Source organism: Corylus avellana, chromosome 2 (genome assembly GCF_965113065.1).
Source record: "Corylus avellana chromosome 2, dhCorAvel1.hap1.2, whole genome shotgun sequence".
In the NCBI taxonomy this organism is placed as follows: domain Eukaryota; kingdom Viridiplantae; phylum Streptophyta; class Magnoliopsida; order Fagales; family Betulaceae; genus Corylus; species Corylus avellana.
This window is the reverse complement of record NC_142491.1, coordinates 40,969,512-40,992,518: the sequence shown is the minus strand read 5'-3', so window position 1 is coordinate 40,992,518 and position 23,007 is coordinate 40,969,512. Positions and strand designations below refer to the sequence as shown.

At 37.6% G+C, this 23,007-nt stretch overlaps 3 protein-coding genes across 3 annotated transcripts; 2 read left to right on the top strand and 1 right to left on the bottom strand.

Annotated features, from left to right (window-relative positions):
• Positions 1–1,101: 1,101 nt before the first annotated feature.
• On the bottom strand, positions 1,102–3,947 carry LOC132191113 (histone chaperone ASF1B). The gene is made up of 3 exons (XM_059606124.2): positions 3,670–3,947; positions 1,920–2,035; positions 1,102–1,816 (listed from the first exon to the last, which is right to left on the bottom strand). The coding sequence occupies exons 1-3, from the start codon at positions 3,776–3,778 to the stop codon at positions 1,463–1,465; spliced, it is 579 nt and encodes a 192-aa protein (XP_059462107.2). The 5' UTR covers positions 3,779–3,947; the 3' UTR covers positions 1,102–1,462.
• A 6,727-nt stretch (positions 3,948–10,674) lies between these two features.
• LOC132190986 (ATP synthase subunit beta, mitochondrial) lies at positions 10,675–14,559 on the top strand. The gene is made up of 9 exons (XM_059606011.2): positions 10,675–11,219; positions 12,044–12,119; positions 12,231–12,319; positions 12,447–12,564; positions 12,651–12,754; positions 12,867–13,025; positions 13,139–13,363; positions 13,460–13,771; positions 14,147–14,559. Exons 1-9 carry the CDS (start codon positions 10,737–10,739, stop codon positions 14,258–14,260), a joined length of 1,680 nt encoding a protein of 559 aa, XP_059461994.1. The 5' UTR covers positions 10,675–10,736; the 3' UTR covers positions 14,261–14,559.
• Positions 14,560–15,253: 694 nt separating this feature from the next.
• Positions 15,254–22,801, top strand: LOC132168228 (FAD/NAD(P)-binding oxidoreductase). The gene is made up of 6 exons (XM_059579351.2): positions 15,254–16,198; positions 18,346–18,445; positions 18,546–18,641; positions 18,729–18,809; positions 22,431–22,501; positions 22,676–22,801. Exons 1-5 carry the CDS (start codon positions 15,633–15,635, stop codon positions 22,491–22,493), a joined length of 906 nt encoding a protein of 301 aa, XP_059435334.2. The 5' UTR covers positions 15,254–15,632; the 3' UTR covers positions 22,494–22,501; positions 22,676–22,801.
• Positions 22,802–23,007: the final 206 nt, after the last annotated feature.

Here is a 23,007-nt window from a genome sequence, read left to right as displayed (position 1 = left end):
TGTAGACCACCATATGCTGCTTTCTTGGCAGATGGGTCAAACTAAATACATGAAAAAAGACTTGTAGCCAGGCAGCGTCCATTGGTGGGCAGCCGTCCAACCATTTGATATTGCGGAGTTATATGCAACATGGCCAGCAAGTGCATGATGATAAATGATGTGGTCAAAATGCATTGGTACAAAAGAAGCTTGAGATTTGAGAAAGTTTTGGAAAATCTAAAATCCACTCGCAACATTGATGATCCAAAGAAATCTCTCCATGTTGTTGACTGTGATAGCGTGTAAGATAATAAATTATTGGGTATTGCATGCTCCACTATTAAAAAAAAAAGAAAAAAGAGAGTGACTCAAGAGTTACAAGAACTTAAAACAATTCTATTTAAATTCAAATTCGGTGCATAAGAGATACCAAATTTTGCTGTGATTGGCAACAACCATGGTCAGTTATTATTCATACTTCTACACATTAATCAATTTTTACTACAGTAACAAGCCACTAAACAACAACAGGGCAATACCAAACAGGCCTTTATGTTTTGGTTGTGTATAGTAACTTTTTATCCAACAACTAAGAGTTGGGACTATTGCACTTCATTTTCTCTTAAACATAATAAGTTGCTTCTTTGTTCAATTACATTTTAAAAACACATTTTCACGAATAAGAATCATCTTTATTTTAAATGAAATTAATACTATTCATTTCATGATCAAAATTTAAAATTTATATATCTAATGGTACACATGATATCAACGTTGACACTTTTTTAAAAAAAATGATATGATGTCATATATATTATTAAATATACCAACTTAAAATCTTAACTATTAAAATGAATACTATTTATTTCATTTGAAATTAAGAGAATTCTTATTTCATTTCCACATGATCACATACATTTGGTTTAGTTGCTATAAAAAAACTACAACACTAGTTTTTAAAAAAACTACTGCACCTAAGCCAAATCTGTCACACAAAACATTACTGTCTTTTCAAATAAAACTAGAATATTCTACACTAAAAAGAATGGAAGATGACTACTGTCTTTTCAAATAAAACTAGAATATTCTACACCATACAAGAATGGAAGATGACAGAAACTCGAATTGAAAATTTTAAGGCACTATAAATCTCTGATGCATTGTACCACTACATAACAACCCCAAAAGCATTAATGGTATTACGAGTAATGATAGTGAACATCTTTTATCTTTTCAAAGTTGACGTGACTTTTAAATTGCCATTCAACTTTGGCAAGATAAAAAGAGTATAACAAAATGATCCCTAGAATTACTCATGTTACAACACAAGCCATCTGGCACTTCATACCAGATCTCAATCAAAACAATACATCATGGATGGAGATGTTGAAATCTTGGAAAACCAATTTCACCCAAAATTATCAGCATGTCAAAATTTGTAGTAGGAATGTCACAATTGTTATATATGCAGCAGCTACTCGATTCACTGCCCATTGGACGGATGATCAGGTGAAGGGAGTGGTTCTTCTCCAATCTCATTGGTTTCAATGGCATGCTCAGCTAAAGGAGGGGGTTCTTCACCATGCTCATTGTTCTCGGGATGAAAATTGATTGGGAACTTTGTTACCCTGGGCTTGTCCGCCAAAATATTTCTTTGAACCCTATCAATCAACACCCTTGGTGGAGGTTCCTCTCTTAGCTGCTCATCATCGTAATCATTATTCACATAGTAACCAACTCGAACAAATTCTTGTCCCAGATAAGAACATGTCAATAGCAGTACTGTCACTCCAATGATATCTTCATCACGGATCTTCGATGGGTCTGGAGGGTCTGCCTGCCAGGGATCCAACAAGAAATAATTCAGTGTTATTTTGATATGCAAATAAGCACTCTTGCAAATTTTAAGGACTTGGCACAAGTAGTCATCAAAAAACGACCTGAAGAACAAACCGGTAGTTGCCAACGTTGACAGGCCCAACAAGCACGCTTTCAAGAAGTTGATCATAAGTTTCATCCTCAGCAGATCCCACATAAATGAGTTTCCATTCCAAATCTGCAAGGTTATATGAGTCAGAGTTATAACATGGCAACGCAAGCAGAGGGCAGAACTCAGACGAACAAATTTACCTTCATAGATGGCTGACAACAAACAAGTGAAGAGAAACACACAAAAACAAAAACAAAAAAAAAAAAAAAGAGAAAAGTTGGAACACTTCCAGTTATTATAATTAGGTTCCTCCATCCTAACAGAGAGAGTGGGAGGAGAAAGGAACAAGGACACTAAGTGGTCATAGAGAGAGCACTAAACACAGCTTTGCTGCACCTGCCACTTTTATCCTTGGCGGATGTACAGAATACCTCAAAATATTGACAAAACGTGATGCATTCCCAAAGCGCTTTAGTATCTAAAATCCAAGTAACTGGAAGCTGGAATTCAGAAAAACACTTCTAGAGGAAATATAGAAATGTCTCTGTAAGTCATGTCATAAATAAGCTTCTACATACAATCAGGGCAAAAGAAAATATTAAAAATAACTGGCCAAAAGCTCTCAGGTCCAGGGCGTTTTTCATACCATCAGGGCCTTCTTGTCACTTAATCTTTTATAGGGCATATCTCAGACAAAAGCATGAATTTTAACCCAAAAATAGTCAAGTGTAAGTCCTTTTCTGACCTTCCACATCCCATTGAGCACTTCAACCTAAACCTAACATTTCCTAAATTTATGAATCAGTGATTAATTGTAAATAGTAAATAGTGGGGCCAAGCTCTAGGACTCTCCGATGATGAAAATCCACAAACTCTACTAGGGTGTGACTCCTCCCAGACTTTACCCTTCATACTTTCCATCTGCCAACAAACACACCACACTAGCTTTCATATTAAAGAAAAAATACAGTCATGTCGAGATAAATCTCTCCTACTTTTAAGTGCACACACAAAAACGAAGTTTTTCGAGACGACTCAAAAGAAAAGAAAAGAAAAAAAAAAAAAAAAAAAAAAAAAAAAAAAAAAAAAAACCCATCATCCAAATGTTGACAACATGCAAATTCCTAGTCCAACAGTCAAATCCAAAAATGTACTCGATAATTTGCATTTCTGGAAAGCCTTTAACAGGTTTTGTATGTCATTTTCCGTTTTAAAGGTCTTCCTGCTGAGACCTTCCCAGTCCTACCTAAGCCAATTCTTGAATGGCCTAAGTACCAACACAGTACGAAGTATTGAAACACAGTACATGCTAAATTAACAATATAATTTTGCACTCTCAATATTGTTGCCAGATTATTAAAATATATATATATATATAAAGGATTATATAAGAGGCAGAATTTTAAGGTCTATCTAGCTATTAATCCTATTGAATGTGTTAAACAACAATTAACTTACAAGACCTTTTCACGATACTTAGGGTTACTAAAAATAGGCGTTTCCCCGTAGATTTAATTCAAGTTTCCCCATAGATTTAATTCAAGTATGAATGAATTCAACTAGTAGTTTTGTCATTCCACTAATCAACGATTGCAGAAGATCAAACGGTATAAATTCAACGATTCAGCACCGGATAGCCCAAATCAACATATAAAGAAAATTCCTAATTCGATTAAACCCTAGATGAAGCTCGACCGCACGAATTCCAGCTCATGAATCAAAATAATGGAACAGAAATGGGGGGGTTTCAAAAAGATTACCGTCTTTGAGGGGGGTCAAGCACTCGTAGGAGATCTCGAACTGGAAGGGTTTGAGGAACGCGGAGGGGTTGTCCAAAACGGCGACGTTTGTGATGTTGACGGCGCTCATCGTCTCGAACCGGAACGGGACTCTGCTACTTCTGGATGATTATCGGTTCTAACCCTGGATTGGATGACCCTCATCGAGGAGCGGAGAGAGTCCGGTGTAGCTTTGAACGGAGAGCCGATGTGTGAGAAATGGAGGGAGACAGCGGACGCGAGAAGGACGACGACAAAGTACGTGGTGGTGGGCTTAAATACCACGGCTGTGTTGGGGGTTCGTTTTAAGGAGGGAGTGCGGGGTTACCGGCTGTAGCCGGTAATGGGTTTGGAGGGAATGGGGTTTGCCGTTTGGCGGGAGTTTTTAAAAGCACAAATTTGTTTTGGAAACTACACTAACTACATTTTATAAAGTTATAATAATGTATAGTTTTAATCTTTTTTTTTTTAACTTTTATATATATTTTTCATTTTATAAAAATGATATTTTTACCCTTATGATTTTACAAACAAAAAAAAATCCTAATGGAGGAGGGGTAGTCTCTTCCATTCTACCTTTTTTATTAGGGAAAAAATAAATTTAGTAATTAAGTTTTTTGCATGTGATTTTAATTTATTCATTAGGTTTTCAATTTCAACAAGTAAATTATTAAGTTTTACCTCAGTTTTAAAGAGACTCATCAATCAATACATCGTCCAATTAATTAACGGCATGCCACATCAAACTACAAAAATCGATGACATGTGGCTTGTGTTTGACACTTTGTGCACATATTGTACAGTCAGGGTGGTAAACCTAGGGGTGAGCAGATTAACCGATTACCGACTTAAACCGAACCGATATTAACCGTAACCGATAGTTATCAATCGGTAATCGGTTAAAAATTTTATACCGACAAGCTTATCAACCGGTAATCAGTCGGTTAAAAAAAATTTATCGAAAAACCGATATGACCGACAAGCTATTTTAATTTTTAATTTTTTAGAATTTTATATTTATTATTGTAGTGGATCAATATTAAAAAAAAAAAAAAAAAAAAGCTTCAATAAGCTATTTTAGCCAAAAATATACTCTAAAATAACTCGTTTTTAATAAGCTATTGTAGGCTTTAGCTTAACAAAATGTATTTGGACCTCTAAAACAATTAATTTTTGGTCCAATTAGCAACCAATAAAAGCCCAATAAAAAGCCCACAAAAGCCCAAACCGATTTAACCGACCGGTTGATCGATTACCGATATGACCGATAATTTTTTGTTAATACTTCTTATCGGTCGATAATCGGTTAGAATTTGGTTAACCGATAGTTTATCGGTTAACCGACCGATAAGCCCATTAACCGGTCCGAACTGACCGATACCCAGCCCTAGGTAAACCTATAGTAAATTATAATTTTGCCTTAAAATGAAAATAAACATAAAATTAAAATTAAAATTAACAAAATAAGGAAAAATGGGGAAACCGCTCTCATCAATGAGGAGTAGCTACCTCTCACTAAACAAGGGGCAACAACCACTCACCATAAAAGCAGGGACGGAGCCAGCTCTTAAAATGGGTAGGGGCCATAGCTAAAAAATTTAGCTAGTAGGGGCCATGAGCAAAAAATAAATAAATAAAAAAATAACCATAAATTTTTTTTTACCTTCAAAAAAAAAAAAATTTTCTTGTCATTTTGGGGGGGTGGGGGCCTTCCTCCGTCATATAAAAGTACTCCCAATAGCTTTTCTTAAATTTATGGAATTAAGTTACTTTTTACTTTATTATTTAAATACACTCGAGCATAGTGCCCTTTATTATTTTCCAATACTATTTAAATATTATTTTACACAAAAGTTAGGAGAAAGATAGAGAAAATAAAAATACTTAGGTTTTTTAACAAAATAAGGATAAAAGGAAGTTAAAAGTGCTTCGATTTCGAGTATGATAGGTTTGGATTCAGAAGTCCTCTCTTCCCTAACTTTACTAAATCCTTATGTAAAACTGTAGCTTCCCATTGGTTTAGGGAAGGGAATGAGAATTTGCTGAAGGTGAATTTTTGGGGCTCTTTACTCTATTTAAGAAAACGATAAAATTTAGGGAGTCTCGTAATAATTTTCTGAGAGGTATTCGTTATGGGGAGACTTCCTGAATCTAGTAAAGGATACTCAGCCCTCAAATAGGGATCATCAACACCCCTCGTTTGGTGTGGGATTGGGGTGGTGAGTGGAGGTTTCCCCTTATAGAGAGGTGAATAGCCACCCATGCTTCTCCAAGTTGTTTCCCATTTTTTCTTTCCTTTTTTAAAAATATGATTTATATTTCATCTTGCTTATTTAAACTGAATTTGTAATTTATGATGAATTTTCTACCTAGACCATATAATTATCGCATGATGTATTATACACGCGAGTCATGTGCTATTAATTTATTTAACACAGCATGCTGTTAATTAATTTGATAATAAGTTGACTGAAGATTGTTGAATATGAGGTAAAACTTAAGAAGTCATGTACAAAATTTGATTTTTTACTTCTCATTTCCTCAATCAAAGCTCGAAGGGTTTCAAATCCATTTCACTACAATCTAGATTTTAGTGAAAGTATTTTTTAACCCAAAAACAATCTCTAAGTCTCTACAGTTAAAACAATAGTTAGTCAACTGGTTGGAATAAATTTTTTTTCCCTCTGATTTAACCAACCAAGAAGAAGAAGAATAAAAAGAAAAAGAAGTATAATTGTGATTGGGATGCCAAGCATAATTGTGACGGCTTAAAATAAACCAAAAAGATAAAAAGAAAAAGGCATTTTGACAAGTGGAAAAAGGCATCCAGCCAAAATAAGTATAAATAAACTCCAACACATAATAATAAATAGGGAAATCATATATAAAATCCTTAGGTCAACGCGCTTTTTAAAAAAAATTTCGGGATATTTTTTTAAAAAAATTTAGTTCCTGGATAACTAGAAACTACTAGAAACTCCCTACCGTCAATTTTTGTCAACTGTCGTTAGTCCACTCAAAACTCTCTGTTTCATCTTATTAAAATATTAATTTAATTTTAAACAATTAAATTAAAAAAAAAAAAAAAAAAAATTGAAGGGTGGCCAGGGGGTGGCCGTAAGCCACCCCAAGGGTGGTTTGGGGTGGCCGCGAGCCACCCCTTTCCACCCAAGGGGTGGCTGGTGGCTTTGGGCCACCCCAAACCACCCGGGGGTGGCCGCAAGCCACCCCAGGGGTGGCTTAAGGCCACCCTTTAGGGGTTGGGGGGGTGGCCAGGGGTGGCACGACCACCCCCTGGCCACCCTTCAATTTTTTTTATTTTTATTTTAAATTAAATTAATAAAAATTAATATTTTAATCAAATGAAACGGGAAGTTTTGAGTAGACTAATGGTAGTTAACAAAAATTGACGGTAGGGAGTTTTTTAGTAATTTAGAGTGGCGCAAGAACTAAATTTCAAAAAAAAAATACTCAATGGGTTTTTAAAAAAAGCACATCGACCTAAGGATTTCATATATGATTTCCCTAATAAATAATAAATAATTTTATGATTAAAATTAAGTTTTATATATCTAGTAATGTTTATATTGTTGTAATTATGTCACTTAGTGGAAAGAACTTGGTCAAGTTAATGGATAATTATAAGAAAAAAAGTATCCAAATAATCAAGGAAAAAAATGTTATTGTTCGTTTTTAAAAAACAAGCACTTAATTTGGTGATAGTGATTGTTGAAATAATGATGATGTAAGAATATTGAGCGGAAGCAAGAGAGAGAATGAACACAAAGAACTTACGGGTAGTTCACTACGTCCACCACTTAGAATACCCCTAAGAGCTACATTGTGCTCATTAACTTCATTTATCTACAATACAATGTTCATATTTATAGGGTAATGTCTAAATACAAGTTTGGTAATCAAATCCCCTTGATTTGATTACAATTTCAATATATGATTACAATCAAATCATAAATAGAAAATATTTCAATATCAGCATAATTATCCATATATTCTAACATCCCCCTCAAACTCAAGGTGGAATATTCTGGAACCTTGAGTTTAAAATGGTTTCCTTCCATTGTTACTGGCTAGCCACTCCAGGAGCAGCCACGGCCACTACAATCGTGTTGTTCCAGCCAGATCCACGTCCTTCTCAGGCACCACAACTCCTCCTTGATGGTCGCTCAACATCGCCTCCGTCTTGTTCCTAACAGCCAACACCAGCTTCAGGCGAGCCGCCACGGCTCTAGTTTTATCCAGTCCTCGCTGTTGCCGTCATATGACTCCAAGCACCGGCCTCCTCCTCACAACCATCGCCGCAATCCTCAATTGAGCCGCTATGGCTCCGGCCAGATCTGGCCACTGTAGCCAACCACTCCGTTCAATCTCTGTCCACTGCCGTCACCCACAACAACAACCAGCTTCTCCAGCTGCTCAACCGGACGTCATCCCTGCCACCACCGGCCCACATCGCTTCTGCGCCGTCCAGTCAACCTCGCCATACACCTACACATGCTGGCCATCTCCAGATTCCGGCAGCTTCTACAACACTAGATCACTCCGCTTCAGGCTTTAGCCCACGCGTCCACCTACGCACGCATCACACTAGATCTGTGCCCACAGCTTCACATGTGTACGCCACACTGGATCGCGGCCTTAAAGTCCTACAAACCCTCCCATACACTCGCCTACAACAGATCAGAACCTCTGCCAAAAAAAAAAGAAAGAAGAAGAAGAAGAAGAAGAAACTGTCCAAGTGGACCACATCACACGCGTCACGTGTCGGTCAAGTTCGGTGCGCCGATCTAATAACTGCTCAAGTGGGCTCATTTTTCTTTTATTTTTGACTCATTGTCAACCCTGGGCCGTTATCGGCCCCTTTTAAAGTTTGGCTCATTGTCAACCTTGGCCTATTATCGTCCTTGAATTTGCATTCACTAGCCACCTGCCGCCGTCGCTGGCCGCCCGCCAGCGTCTATCTCCTTCGACAGTCGCCACCATCTACGGCTCGATCCCGACCTCCGCCACTGCCATCATCATTGTTTCAAACTTCAAACTCAAGATTCCAAAATATTTCAAGGAGGGTGTTAGAATATTTTATATATTATTCTTTAGGTTTATTGTCTTTCCTATTAGGATTTATTCTCTACCTTAATTAGTTTAGGGTTTATTGCCTATCACTATTAACCTCTCTATATATAGAGGCCTATGTAATCATCATATAATAATTAATATAGACTCAATACAATGTAGTCCTTACATATGCTTCCGCTCTCTCTTTTTTCTCTCTCTCTTTCTTCCGCTCTCTACATTATTTCAACGGAGATAATAAAAATTACCAATCTCCACCAAGAATTAAAGATATAATCACAAGTTTTCCCTTAGGATCACATTCACTCTTAAAAAATTAGGATAAATGTAAAATTGGTCTCTATAGTTGGTCTAAATTACAAATAACTACATATAATATAAAAAATAATTTATAGGTCTTAAAGGTAGGCAAAAATAATCGTTTACTCTTTGAAATCAATTTCGGTTAAGTAAGTTTGCCACGCCATTCCTAATAAAAACGCAATGACATGCATTATTATTAATTTATGACTTTTAAAAATGACAACTATGATTTTCTACATCATTTTATGATGCTAGCTAAGATTACACATCAACCTTCACTTCACGTTATACGCACGGAATAAAATTTTGGAAATAAAAGAGATTAGGTCAATCTATTATTGCAGTATGACATAAAGTGAGGGCTGATGTATAATTTTAGTTTGCGTCCTAAAATGATGTAAAAAATCCCAGTTGTCATTTTTTAAAATAAAAAATTAATAATAACACATGTCGTGTTTTTATTGGATATGACATGACAAAGTAACAAATTTTATTAAGTTGCTTAACGAAAATTTATTTTAAGGAGTAAACTATTATTTTCGCATCCATAGGACCTATAAATTATTTTTTATGCTGCAATTAATGATTTGTAATTTAGGCCAACTACATGAACCTATAAATTATTTTTTATACCATAGAGAGTGATTTGTAATTTATGCCAACCATAAAGACCAATTTTGCAGTTATCCCTACAAATTTTACAAATTTTTTATTTATCATGTGACATTATATGCATAGAAAGGTATTAATATCCGACAAAGAAATTATTTGTATTGTGTTTTACATTAAACCATCCTAATATTTTTGTTAATTTCTGTAAAACATGCTTTTAGTTAGGTTTATTTGGATTTGTGATTTTAAAAAGTAAAATTTAAAAATAGTAATTTTAAGATGTGTGATTTAAAAACGTAATTTTTAAAAGTATAGTCAATGATTTGACAAAATCACATTTTTTTTAATGTTTTTAAATCATTTTTAAATAATAAATTTTAAAAAATGTAATTTTAAAAAATTTATTTTCTACAATTTAATTTAAAATTACACTTTGTAATTATAAAATCACAATATAAAACACAGCCTTAGATCTCACGAGAGAATTATTTGTCACTACTGACTATTTTCAAATTTATGAATTTAAAGACTTTTTAGATTAAAAAAAAAAAATTAAAAAAAGAAAGGTCAAATATGAGAATTCCATTTTATTTTCCCCAATATTTTTCATTTTCCATGGACAAAGGCTTTAGGGCCTTTTATGATTTGGCGTTTGACTAATCGTTCATGTTTTACCTACTTTAGTGGAGTGAACGTAAGAGGGTATAAAGGTCTTTTTGTCCAGAATGATCATTTATCATTTACCATTCTATTATTTTGCCGAGGGGGTCACAAGCAAATTTAACAACCTTAAACGACATCGTTTCAACTCCAGTCTCAGATTTGAGAAGTACACGCCGGACCTGGCGCAGGTTCCCCCACATTGGCAAATGGCAATATCAAACGATAAAAAGAAGGAAATGACACGAGGAAAAAAAAAAAAAAGTAAAAAAAAAAACCCCCAATATTCCCATTTTAGCCACATAGCTGTACATATAGTCGCACAGCCAGAGTCCACAAACCCTAGCATTTCTCTCTCTCTCTCTCTCTGAAGCTCGAACACAATGGCTTCTCGAAAACTCTTATCCTCGCTGATCCGATCGTCGGCGCGGCGATCTTCTTCCAGATCGTCGATCTCAAGCCCTTGCCCTAGGCTCGCTTCCCCGTCGCCCACAAGCCGCGCGTCACCGTACGGCTACCTCCTGACGCGCGTGGCCCAGTACGCGACTTCGGCTGCGGCGGCCTCCCCGCCGGCCCCTTCGTCTTCGCCAACGGGAGCTGGGAAGAGCGGGAAGATCACCGACGAGTTCACCGGAGCGGGTTCGATCGGACAGGTGTGCCAGGTGATTGGTGCCGTGGTGGACGTGAGGTTCCAGGAAGGGCTTCCGCCGATCCTGACGGCGCTTGAGGTGCTGGACAACTCGATCCGGCTAGTGCTGGAGGTGGCGCAGCACTTGGGGGGGAACACTGTCCGCACCATCGCTATGGATGGGACCGAAGGGTTGGTCAGAGGGCAGCGCGTGCTCAACACCGGTTCTCCTATCACCGTGAGTTTCGTTTCTTTAGCTTCCTTGAGCTAATGCTTCTATTTGAAGAGATTTAGTGAGAAATGTTAGGGATTTTGGCGCTTATATACATGGAAATGAGCTGACCTTTGGTTGATTTTCTGATCTGTAGCAACAGATCTTGCTATGTCTCGTAGATCTTGGTGTTGTTTTTCCTTTTGTGCTGAGAAAATGTGGGAAAGCAAAACTTATGTTTTCGATCGACTTCCCAAATTGAAAACCGTTAGGCCAAGGATTCCGAAACTAACATTTTGTTCTCTTGAAACAGAAAACATAAACAGTTAAAATTGGTTTTCTCATCTGTTTTATCAACAACCAAAACGAGGATTCTTTTGTCAGTGTTATAATGGGAAATGGGTGTCGGTGTTGTTCTTTTGATATGGATCAAGGGTTTTATATGGTGCATTAATTTGTAAGTGGTATTCAAGCAATGGTGATGCTGATTGCTTTTTACAGTTAACATTTTTTTTACTTAGATTTCAAACTATGCTCTCGCGTGTTGCGTATTAATATTCTGCTATTATCATGAGTGTTAGCCACTGGAATTCCACCAGTTCGCAGTCACTTTACGGAGCTTACATAAGGATATTTACATTGGTTTGGAACAGGAATTGTACGATGTTACCTTTTTATGGGTGTTCTGATTTTATGTAGTATCTGTGTTCTGATTTGTTTTTGTGCAAAATTTGGTAGTCTGTTTTGTGGCTATCCACGTTTCGTTTGTTTGTCTATTTATCAAGTTATTTTTGTCACTTAGATAACTTTTTTATTTCCATTGCCTGATTTGTTCATCATATGCCTTTTAGGTTCCTGTTGGTAGAGCTACTCTTGGCCGTATCATGAATGTTATTGGAGAGCCTATCGACGAGAGGGGCGAACTCAGTAAGAAATATATAAATATTCCAATGTCGAATAGTTCATCAGTTGCTGGTTGTTGTTTGTTACCCATTTGATGTAAATTTTCTGACAATTTCATTGGGATTACTTCAACAGAAACCGATCACTTTTTGCCCATTCATAGAGAAGCTCCAGCATTTGTTGAGCAGGCAACTGAACAACAAATCCTTGTTACTGGAATTAAGGTATTTTCTCTCCCCACTTCTATTCTAAAACCTGGATTCTTGTGTAAATTTAAAGTTGGATCAAGTGTGTGACAACAGTGATGCAATAACAGTTACAATTTTTTCTTACGTTATTTTTTATCTTCAGGTTGTTGATCTTCTTGCACCATACCAAAGAGGTGGTAAGATTGGGCTGTTTGGAGGTGCTGGTGTAGGAAAAACGGTGCTCATCATGGAACTTATAAACAATGTTGCCAAAGCTCATGGTTGGTTTTACTCAATTACACATCTCAGGCACTGTTTGTTAATTGATTATACTTTTTAAATTGACTTCACCTGTACTCTTTGATAGGTGGTTTCTCTGTGTTTGCTGGTGTTGGAGAACGCACTCGAGAGGGCAATGACTTGTACAGGGAAATGATGGAGAGTGGTGTCATTAAGCTTGGTGATAAACAGGTTAATATCATGCATTTCACGTTTCTTAAAATTGTTTCTTGGTCCCGCAAACATTATTCTTTGAATTTTATTTTTTATTCTTATACTTGAACTGCATTATTTCCATCTTCAGGCTGAGAGCAAATGTGCTCTTGTCTATGGTCAAATGAATGAGCCCCCTGGTGCTCGTGCTCGTGTTGGTCTTACTGGTCTGACTGTGGCTGAACATTTCCGTGATGCCGAGGGGCAGGACGTGCTTCTTTTCATTGACAACATTTTCCGTTTTACCCAAGTAAGCTTACTTGTCAAGGAACCTTCCCCCCCCCCCCCCTAAGAATTAACTTTGCATCATGCAATTCATCTTGCTAATGCCATCCTCTTTTTTCTTTCTGGTCCATCCTGCAGGCTAACTCTGAGGTGTCTGCTTTGCTTGGGCGTATTCCATCTGCTGTCGGTTACCAGCCAACTTTGGCTACGGATCTTGGAGGCCTTCAAGAGCGTATTACAACCACCAAGAAAGGTTCCATTACTTCTGTCCAAGCTATCTATGTGCCTGCTGATGACTTGACAGATCCAGCTCCTGCTACAACCTTTGCTCACTTGGATGCCACAACTGTGTTGTCCCGACAGGTTTGTCCATGTTTCATGAATTAGTAAAAGTTCTTATGGAATCCTTATTGCCCATGATATTGTCTAAGCACCTCTTTGTTTCTCTAATGTGAATAGATCTCCGAGCTTGGTATCTATCCTGCTGTTGATCCTTTAGATTCTACATCTCGTATGCTCTCTCCTCACATTTTGGGTGAGGAACACTACAATACCGCTCGTGGGGTACAGAAGGTTCTTCAGAACTACAAGAATCTGCAAGATATCATTGCTATTTTGGGAATGGATGAGCTTAGTGAAGATGACAAGCTAACTGTTGCCCGTGCACGTAAAATTCAGAAGTTCTTGAGCCAGCCTTTCCATGTTGCTGAAGTGTTCACTGGTGCTCCTGGCAAGTATGTGGATTTGAAAGAGGGCGTTACCAGCTTCCAGGTACTTCCCTCATCCTCTTTCTTGCTTCAAATGATGGAGAATAATCCTCTTATAGCTCCATTTATAGTTTGCATGGTTGATTATGAAGTTCAGGAAAGTTCATCATGTCTTGACTATCCATCTAAGTAGGGTTTATATATATTAATGTTTATGCCAATTGAGCTTTTAGGATTTGAATGTGTTGGAAGGATTTTAGTTATGGAGCGAAGCAATTGTTCATAAAATGATCTATCAACTTTTATTTAATTTTTTAATTAAACAAATATCAGTCCTACATGTGGGGGCATTCACATGGCACACTATATTTCGTAATCAGGAGGTAACACTGACCGTGCTATTCACTCATCGGAGTTTTTGTTGTTTTATGGTTGACAGGGAGTGTTGGATGGAAAATACGATGACCTTTCAGAACAGTCGTTTTACATGGTTGGAGGGATTGAGGAGGTCATTGCCAAGGCAGAGAAGTTTGCCAAGGAGTCTGCAGCCTAGTTGTACCCCCGTCTCTCTTGTTTTACCTTCTCTTGATAATTGCGAAAACCAATAATTTAGGTGGTGTTGGCGGATGCCAACAACAGGATATTTCATTTTTTGAGAACGAATGTATCAGGATTTTCCATTTCTGTTTTAATCATATTGCCGAGTGTGAAAGAGAAATGGAGCGGATGGCCTGCCCCTTTTTTTGCTTCTTGTTTAATAAGGGAAAAGAAAGCAGACATGTATATTTTTACCTTTGTGTTTTCACAACATTGAAACGTGTTAATGTTAAATCCTTGTTTCATGTGGAATTACTATAGACGCCAATGCTGACCGTGGCCTCCTGGACTTGCATCGAAAATTTGAAATTTCTTACTTGTCCGCCAAATTTTGACATGAAGTTTGTAGCATTGACTTGGCTAATTGGCAATGCGACATGATCAATATATTGAGCATTGGTACTGATCCTAGGCTGAATTGCAGGGGCAGCAACTTAATTAACCCGTTTGCTCGATTTTATGTAACCATTCTTTATCGTATGGCACTGTCTCTACAATGGGATCCAGATCTTTTATAGTCCATTTTGGTTCGGAGAGTATCTATTTTGGTTTGGAGAGGATCATGTTCCTTCTACAAAGTCATTTTTGCAACTCAAATGATAAAAATGCGCAATAATTGTAGCTTCATTTGTAAAAAGAATAATGCCTTTTTTTCTTTGAAGTTAAATATTCCTCATGAGAAGATGTGGAGAACTAGATTTCGTGTCTTCGAGATAGCAAGATTCGTCGGGTCGGCGCTCCACCCTTCAGAAATTTAAGTATTGACTTTGACTACCAGTAGGTAAGTTTTTGAAGGACGAATCTGCGAAACCATGGCCAAACAGTATTCGCTGACCGGTCCATTTTAACTTCTGCAGTTAAGGGAAAATTTCATGGAACATGAGTTACTTGATCAACCTTTGCTCTTCAACAGACAAAGAAATCCAAAATCTCCTCTAGTGTTCAAAAATGCACGAGCTGAGATCTTCTACAATTGGAGCACTTCGAGAGAAGGGCTGCCCGAAATGAAGGATTCCGACAACTCGAGCTGTCCAAATTGCAGAGGATCCTCACTCAACCGGAACAAATGTTACTGCAATTTGAGTGATTTCCAAGCATTCTACGGCTATGAATCTTTCTAGTTACTTATCCTCCAGATTTCCAGGATCAACTAGACTCACGACACGTGGACACCCTCGCGCCTCTGACGCTAATGCGCACCCCCGGCGCATTGTATCACACGCCACCTCATCACCACCCGGCACACCTACGTTAGGGCCTGCTCTCCCTAGTCCCCGCCACGAAGACCAAAGCTTATATACTCGCTCTACAACTGACCACCAAAAGCCATGTCCGTTGCTCTCTCTCCAACGCGCCTCTCTCTAGCGCCCTCTCTTCCCCATGCGTACTTTAGCCAGCCCCTCCCTCCCATGTCTATCCTACGCCGACTCAACCCCCGCCAGCTAAAGCTCCACCAACACCACCGCCGCCGATTCGCCACCGTCGCTGCCGCGGCTGTACGTCAGGACACAACAATCTGGACCCAAGCGCCGCTCTCCGAGATCGAGCCCGCCGCCGAGTCCCTCTTCCACGTGACCATCGACGTCTCCGACGCGGCCGACCTCGTCGCGTCCCACACGTGCGCCGGGCAGTACCTCCAGCTCCGAGTACCCGACGTCGACAAGCCTTCCTTCCTGGCCATCGCGTCCCTGCCCTCGTTCGCGGCGGCGCGCGGTGCGTTCGAGTTCCTAGTGAAGAGCGTGGCCGGCTCCACCGCCGAGCTACTCTGTGGCTTGAAGAAAGGCGATGTGGTTGAGCTCAGTCAGGTTATGGGGCGAGGGTTCGATGTCGACCTCATCGAACCGCCCGAGGCTTATCCTACGGTTCTGATTTTCGCCACCGGATCGGGAATTAGGTCAGGTTTCTGAATTTTAATTTTCTCTTTATTTTCTGTTCGGTTGCTGGGAAAAAAGTTAGAACTCGAAAGGACTTATAAAACGGTCCTTTTCGTTTTATAATTTTCTGTTATGTTAGCTTTGCTCACCGAAAGGAATGAGAATTTTCAACTCGTATGCGTAAAATGGTTGTGATATTTGAATGTAATCTCCGAAAAAAATGGAAAATTCATCCAGTAGAGCTACATAGCCCTGATTAGTTTACTTTGTGAGATAGAGTGTGATTTTGGCTTCTGGGTGTCTAAATTTGTCAAAACAAATAAAAGGGGAAACAATTTATATTACCTCCTGCAGACTAAACTTTAGGAAGCTTTTGTGTTTTATGGCCTAACCGCTGGGGTTAAAGCGTGTTTTCTCCAAATAAAAAGTTACAGACTTAAAAGCTCGGTTTGTGAATTGTGATTATGCATTTCTGAGAGATCTAGTGGAACATAGTTTCTTGACTGTTTTTTTATTAAGGTAAGTGTCTTGGCAATATCTCTGAGTTCGTTTGATATGGGATGAATGTTGACCAAGTTCACTTCGTATTGGGAGGTTTAGTCAAACTATTGTTTCAATTTGATTGATGAGATCCAAAAACAGTTGAATTGGGAACTTTCTTTATGGTTTAAATGTTGCAGAAGACGTCTAAGTGAGAAATTAGATACTTGGATTGTGCAATTTGTGCTTGAAGGAAAAAAATCATTGATTCAGCTTTTCCCTTTATTGTTTTCATTGTAAATTCTAAATAAGGCCTTGATATTTGGTGCTTTATGTGGTAAAATTTTCTAATTGTATTTGGGCTACGCCATTTTGGGCTTTTAATAAATTGCATCGACTTATAAAAAAATAAAATCTAATTGTACTATCTAGGCAGTAGTTCTGCTTGTCCAAACTAGTAATCATCCCTTGTTATTAAAATGCATTTAGGTGCCTGTTAAGGGTTCTGGAATATCTTGTAGATCATGTTTTCTGTTAAAATTCAGGATGTTTCTATCTTATTTTCGTTGATGTAACTTTAGAGTGTATAATAATTAAGGGTACAAGGTACAATGGGTAACCTCTTGAGCCAGTATTCACTGTGTATGATGACTAAGTGTAGATTGGTAGAATAACTCCTAGGTAGACCTTGAGGTGGTTTAGTGTTGATGATATCTAAGTGTAGATTTGGAAGCTTTCATGCACAAGCATGATATCTCAATTTTCCAGGTCCTACTCTTCTCGTAATGTTTAGATGTTTAGAACATGTTCTTGTAGCCAATCTGAACTAGAATATTTGCCATATCCGCTTGTTCAACTGCTCCTTATTTTTGAGATTTTATGCTTTTTCTTCAAGTGATATGGAAATTGGTTTAGATAGTACTATCGAATACAGCATGGGTAGTTATGAGGGTATACCTTTTTCCCTATGCTTTGCACCAGAACCGTTTGAGTTTGAGAAAATGTGACTTCTGAAGACTGCTGTTGTCTTGTGGAAAGTATTATGGAATTTTTTTTTTTTACTTATATAAAAAAATCCATGGATTTAATTTCGTGAAAGATCATATTCGGTATCTAAAACCTGTTTAATTACTCTGAATAAGCTTTTTCAATGATTATCACTAAACAAACTTGAATTTGAATTTTCCAGTTGAAGAGCAGAAGTCCTTTGTGTCACCTTCTCTTTAGCAAAGTAGCGTGCCTTTGGCAAAGGATTCCAGTTTTTACCTTATTGCATGAGCCTCATTATCTATAATGCGGAATGCAAACTAAATATAGCTTCTTTAATTAATTTGCTGATACTATCAATGATTTACCTTTTAACATGAAGGTTCAGAGTTTGATCAGATGTTTGGTATTCTCTTAAATGTATATTGTCCATTTGATTGTAATTTTTTTGCATTTTGCCAATCTCCAGTCCATAGCTAATAATTTGACTAGATATCTCAAAAGTAAATCTTTGTTTCTAGTCTATAATGGTTAAGTGTTTGTATTCTATATGTTCATTAATGTAATAGCGCATGAAAGGATCATTCAGCTAGCAACTTAATGTACTGTTCCTTGATCCCCTTATATGCCAATGTTTGTGGATTTGTGCATGTCCACTTCCTTGTCATTTACTAATTTCTCTTGATTTTCTCATATTCAGTCCAATCCGATCTCTCATTGAGTCAGGATTTGGCGCTTCTAAGAGATCTGATGTGAAGCTTTATTATGGGGCTAGAAACCTTAAGCGAATGGCTTATCAGGTGTGCTTATTATTACTATCACAAATGTATTTTGTAGAATCAGCTAAGCTAGTCCACCTATGGAAGCTGATTTTAAAACTTGTGCTTCTTCCTCTTGTAGGAGAGATTTAAAGATTGGGAATCTTCTGGTGTTAAGATTGTACCTGTATTATCCCAACCAGATGACAGTTGGACGGGTGCAAGTGGCTATGTACAGGTAGAGTGAGCTCGTGAGCAATTGAGCTTTGGTCTTGTTTGTCACCAAGAGTCAACCCAATAATTCCCTGCATGATTGCTTTTTCAGGCTGCTTTCACTAGAGCGAAGCAAATTTACAGCCCCAAGTCTGCTGGTGCTGTGCTCTGTGGGCAGAAACAGATGACTGAGGTTTGCCACTCTTCTAGTTCAAATTCTTTTATTTGTTACTTTCTTCATCTCAAAATAGATAATAACCCTTTTAGGGTTGCCTCAAAATACATGAAACCTTCCAAAAGAAGAAGTTCGTAATTCTTCAATTTTCTATATTATCTTCACCTTCTCTCACAAGGAAAACAAGATTCTTATGGTTAATTGCATTGTCACAATGTGGGCTTTCACATATTAGTTTTGACCTTCATATTTGTCGACATCTGCTTTTTCAGTAGTTCCATAGTATAGAACTATCAGGATCACGACTATCAGAATAGATTTATGACCTCTTTCAGTTGTTCTATTAATCACTTGACGTTGATGAATGACTTACACCTTCGGCTAAAAAATAGTGGGATAAAAAAATACATTTAATAAGAAAAGCCCAGAAAAATGTTATTGCTCTAAATTTACAACATAATATTACCATGATTTTTTATGACTATCAGGTTCGCGACTATCATAATACATTTATGACCTCTTTCAGTTGTTCTTATTAATCACTTAACGTTGATGAATGACTTACACCTTCTGCTACGAATAGTGGGATAAAAAAATACATTTAATAAGAAAAGCCCAGAAAAATGTTATTGCTATAAATTTACAGCATAGTATTACCATGATTTGTTTCTCCAGTTTACAAAGAATCTCATATGGAATGTTTGAATTTGACAATGTGTCATCTACTTTTTGTGATAATTATTTTTACAGTTTAGAGTTGAAATCCTAGGGATAACAGGGATTACAATAAAAAAAAGGGAAATTTCATTATAACTCCTTGAGTTTTCGCACGATTTCAATTTACTCCCTGGGTTTTTCTTGTATCTCATTTCACTTCTTCCATCCAAAACTTCTTTTATGTCCCCATAAACAATTGTGTTATGTCGCATGCCACATGTTAAAATATCATTTTTAATATATATATATATAAACAAAAATGTTGTAGGGGTTGTCTACCACGGCCACCCCAACCGAGGGTGGCTTTCGTGGCCACCCCTACAGAGGTGGCTCCATGCGAGGTTGGGGTTAGAAAAGGAGCTAGCTTTGTTGTACTTACTCTTGGCTAATCTTGGTTCTAGGTAGCTAGGTAGATAGGAATATTTTTGCGGTTCTGGTATGTCTTGGCTGTGGACCCCCTCTACCTTTTGATGGGGCAGAGTGGGGATTCGTTGTTGGTTCAAAATACTACATATGAGAACAGAATGCTGATTTTAGACTAGGTTGAATTAAAATTAACTGTTCAGAGCCTCATCTGCCATACTGATGTAGTTAACAGCCCTTTGGGGCTTCATCAATGACTTCAAACCTTGTACCTTCTTGTATCGATGACTTCGATAGTTTGGTTGTAGAATATGTTGTCCATGAAATCAAGAAATACGACTATAGTGGTGTTTGTAGGACGTTTTTTAGTGGATTTGTGTTTGTAGGATGTTTTTTATTTTTTATTTTTTGATATGGTGTTTGTAGGATGTTATGCATGCATTTCATTTCAATGAAGGGAAAATCCAAAAATGGAAGTTTATGTCTCCTTTAACATTTATAGAAGCCTTTATTGGGCTATTGTATATGTTCCTAACTTTCCCTCCGGGAATCTGGTAGATCTGATTTGTTTTCTAGACTGTAGTAGCAGTTAGGGTCTCAACTCTCTTGTATACTCTTCGTGTACAAGGGTTTTGCTCTTTTTTCAATAAAATTCTTATTATTCATAAATAAATAAATAAAACATTTATAGAAGGCTTAGAAGCCTTGTGTGCTTTTGTGTGTGTGATACTCTGCTTGGGCGGCACTAATTTTGAGAATCTTATAGCCTTTATTGATATTAATATAGCAACCTTCATGATAGATATCTTTATGGGCCCTAGACATAATCATCAATACTGATATTATAAACCAGGGATATAGTTAAGGTGCTTAATGTCCAAAATCTATGGGTATTCTTATAAGGAGTAAATAGCCAAAATGCACGAAATATATGGTGGTTGGATTATTGAACATCAGGTTTCATGTCATTAAGACCTAGAAATCTTTTGAGGCCAACAGCTGCTGCGATTGAGATGCTCTGAAAAATATAACATGGGTTGTATTTCTAGGGTCTCTCTAAGCCAATGACAAAAATTGTATGGCGGGTGTTTTTACTCAAAAAGATCTGGCTATAGAAAGGTGACCCTAGAATTCTACTGAGTGTTGCACACTTATGGAGTCCTGTACTTGGTGTATCCAAATAATTTGTATGGCGAGTTGCAACATATTAGCAGATTGCTATGGGAAGGGGGATTACTTCGACTATATGGGTAAAAATCTTGAAATGGATTAGATGATAGTTAACCAGTAATACACACCACAGGTTACCATATGGGTAAAATCTTGAAATGGATTAGATAGAGTTAACCAGTTGTACACATCACAATTTATAAACTGAACTTGCTTTCCTACTGTATGGGTGTTGTGTTCTCAAAAGGGTTTAGATAATTATTGTCTAAGCTGCTAAATGTGACAACTATGTTAGTAATATAGTGTTAAAATAAGGTTCTGTTTGACAAAATTTGGTGGATCCCTTCGAGAAAAGGGAAGTTCGATGTTAAATCATTCTACAACGTCTTGGTAAGCAAAGAAGCAAGTCCTTTTCCTTAGAAGAGTATATGGCGCACCAAGGCTCTTCGAGAGTGGCTTTCTTTACTTGGACGGCGGTGTTAGGGAAGATTCTCACAATTGATAATCTCAGAAAAAGGAATATCATCGTGATCAATAGATGTTGCTTATGCAAAGTTGATGGGGAGACTATTGATCATCTTTTCCTTCATTGTGAGATTGCTCGTTCCTTATGGCAGGCCATCTTCAGTCGTTTTGGGTTGTCTTGGGTAATGCCTAGCAAGGTGGCAGGCCAGCTTGCTTGTTGGTGGACGGGAGGTCGATCTAGGAGTGCTGTTGTGTGGAAAATGGTCCCTCTATGCATTATGTGGTGCCTTTGGTTAGAAATGAACGAGAGATGCTTTGAGGATTCTGAGAGGTCATTGTAGGAGCTCATGGCCTTCTTTTTCCATACTCTTTATACTTGGACAGCGGCTTGGCTTGCTCCTATAGTTATTAGCTATCTTGATTTTTTTGTTCTTTTTTCTTCTAGCTAGTCGTTTCCCTTGTATACCCCCTATGTACTAGGGTTGCGCCCTTCTGCGCTTTTGATATATAAACATTACTTATCAAAAAAAAAAAAAAAGGTTCTGTTTGAAGATGATGGGTGTAGTTTCCCTTAAACTTACGTTGTAGGTGGCTTATTTCAATAATTACATTTGGAAATCTTTCTGCTGTTTGGATTTGACACTATCCAGGATCCGTTCTTATAACAAGTCTTCTACTTTATTTTCATTGCTTATGGCCCTTATGTTATTCACTTGTTCTTCTTGATCCGTGTCTATTTGCAAATAATGATATACTTGTTTTGTACTTGTAGTGGCATATGAAAGAGAGACATAATACGCTCAATGATGCCATCATATCATCATCATCCTTTGATCTGACAACAGTCATCATGTCATCATCATCGTCATCAAACTTCAATGTTTAACAGTAACACTACTAATGTCTGCTTTTTTTTTTTCTCAGGAAATCACCTCAATTCTTGTAGCAGATGGGGTGTCAAGTGAGAAGATACTAAAGAACTTCTGACAAACCAGGTGGAATTCATACTGTTGTATTATTATTGAGCAACAGCTAGTGATTTATTTGGCCCCTCCGATGAATATTATCTCGGCTTGGCATCGAAAAATAAAACCAATCTTGGGGTTTTTGAGCATGTGTGGGCTATAGAGATCCTGATGTTCTTCCATTGTGTGGCTTGTACTTTGTAGCAATCTATATTGGGGAGGCATGTCCCACGCAATGAACTTGAGCTGACCTGAAGAAAGGACAACTTGAGAATGAGATGGTGAACATTGGGAAGAGGTTCGACCTAATCTATCTTTGTGTTTAAGCCCCACTGCTATTATGTCTTTGCCCCTGTTGTCGCGTGGACCATGCTGCATTGCCAATTGATTTAAATTGGTTATCAAATGCGTTTCCTTTAATATTTTATGTGCCAAGATTAAATCCCAAATTAGTGCAAAGTTTCTCTCTAAATTGGGTTGAAGGAATTTCTTCAAACTTAGTCTATTAAATTGACATGTGTCTAAAATAAATGTAA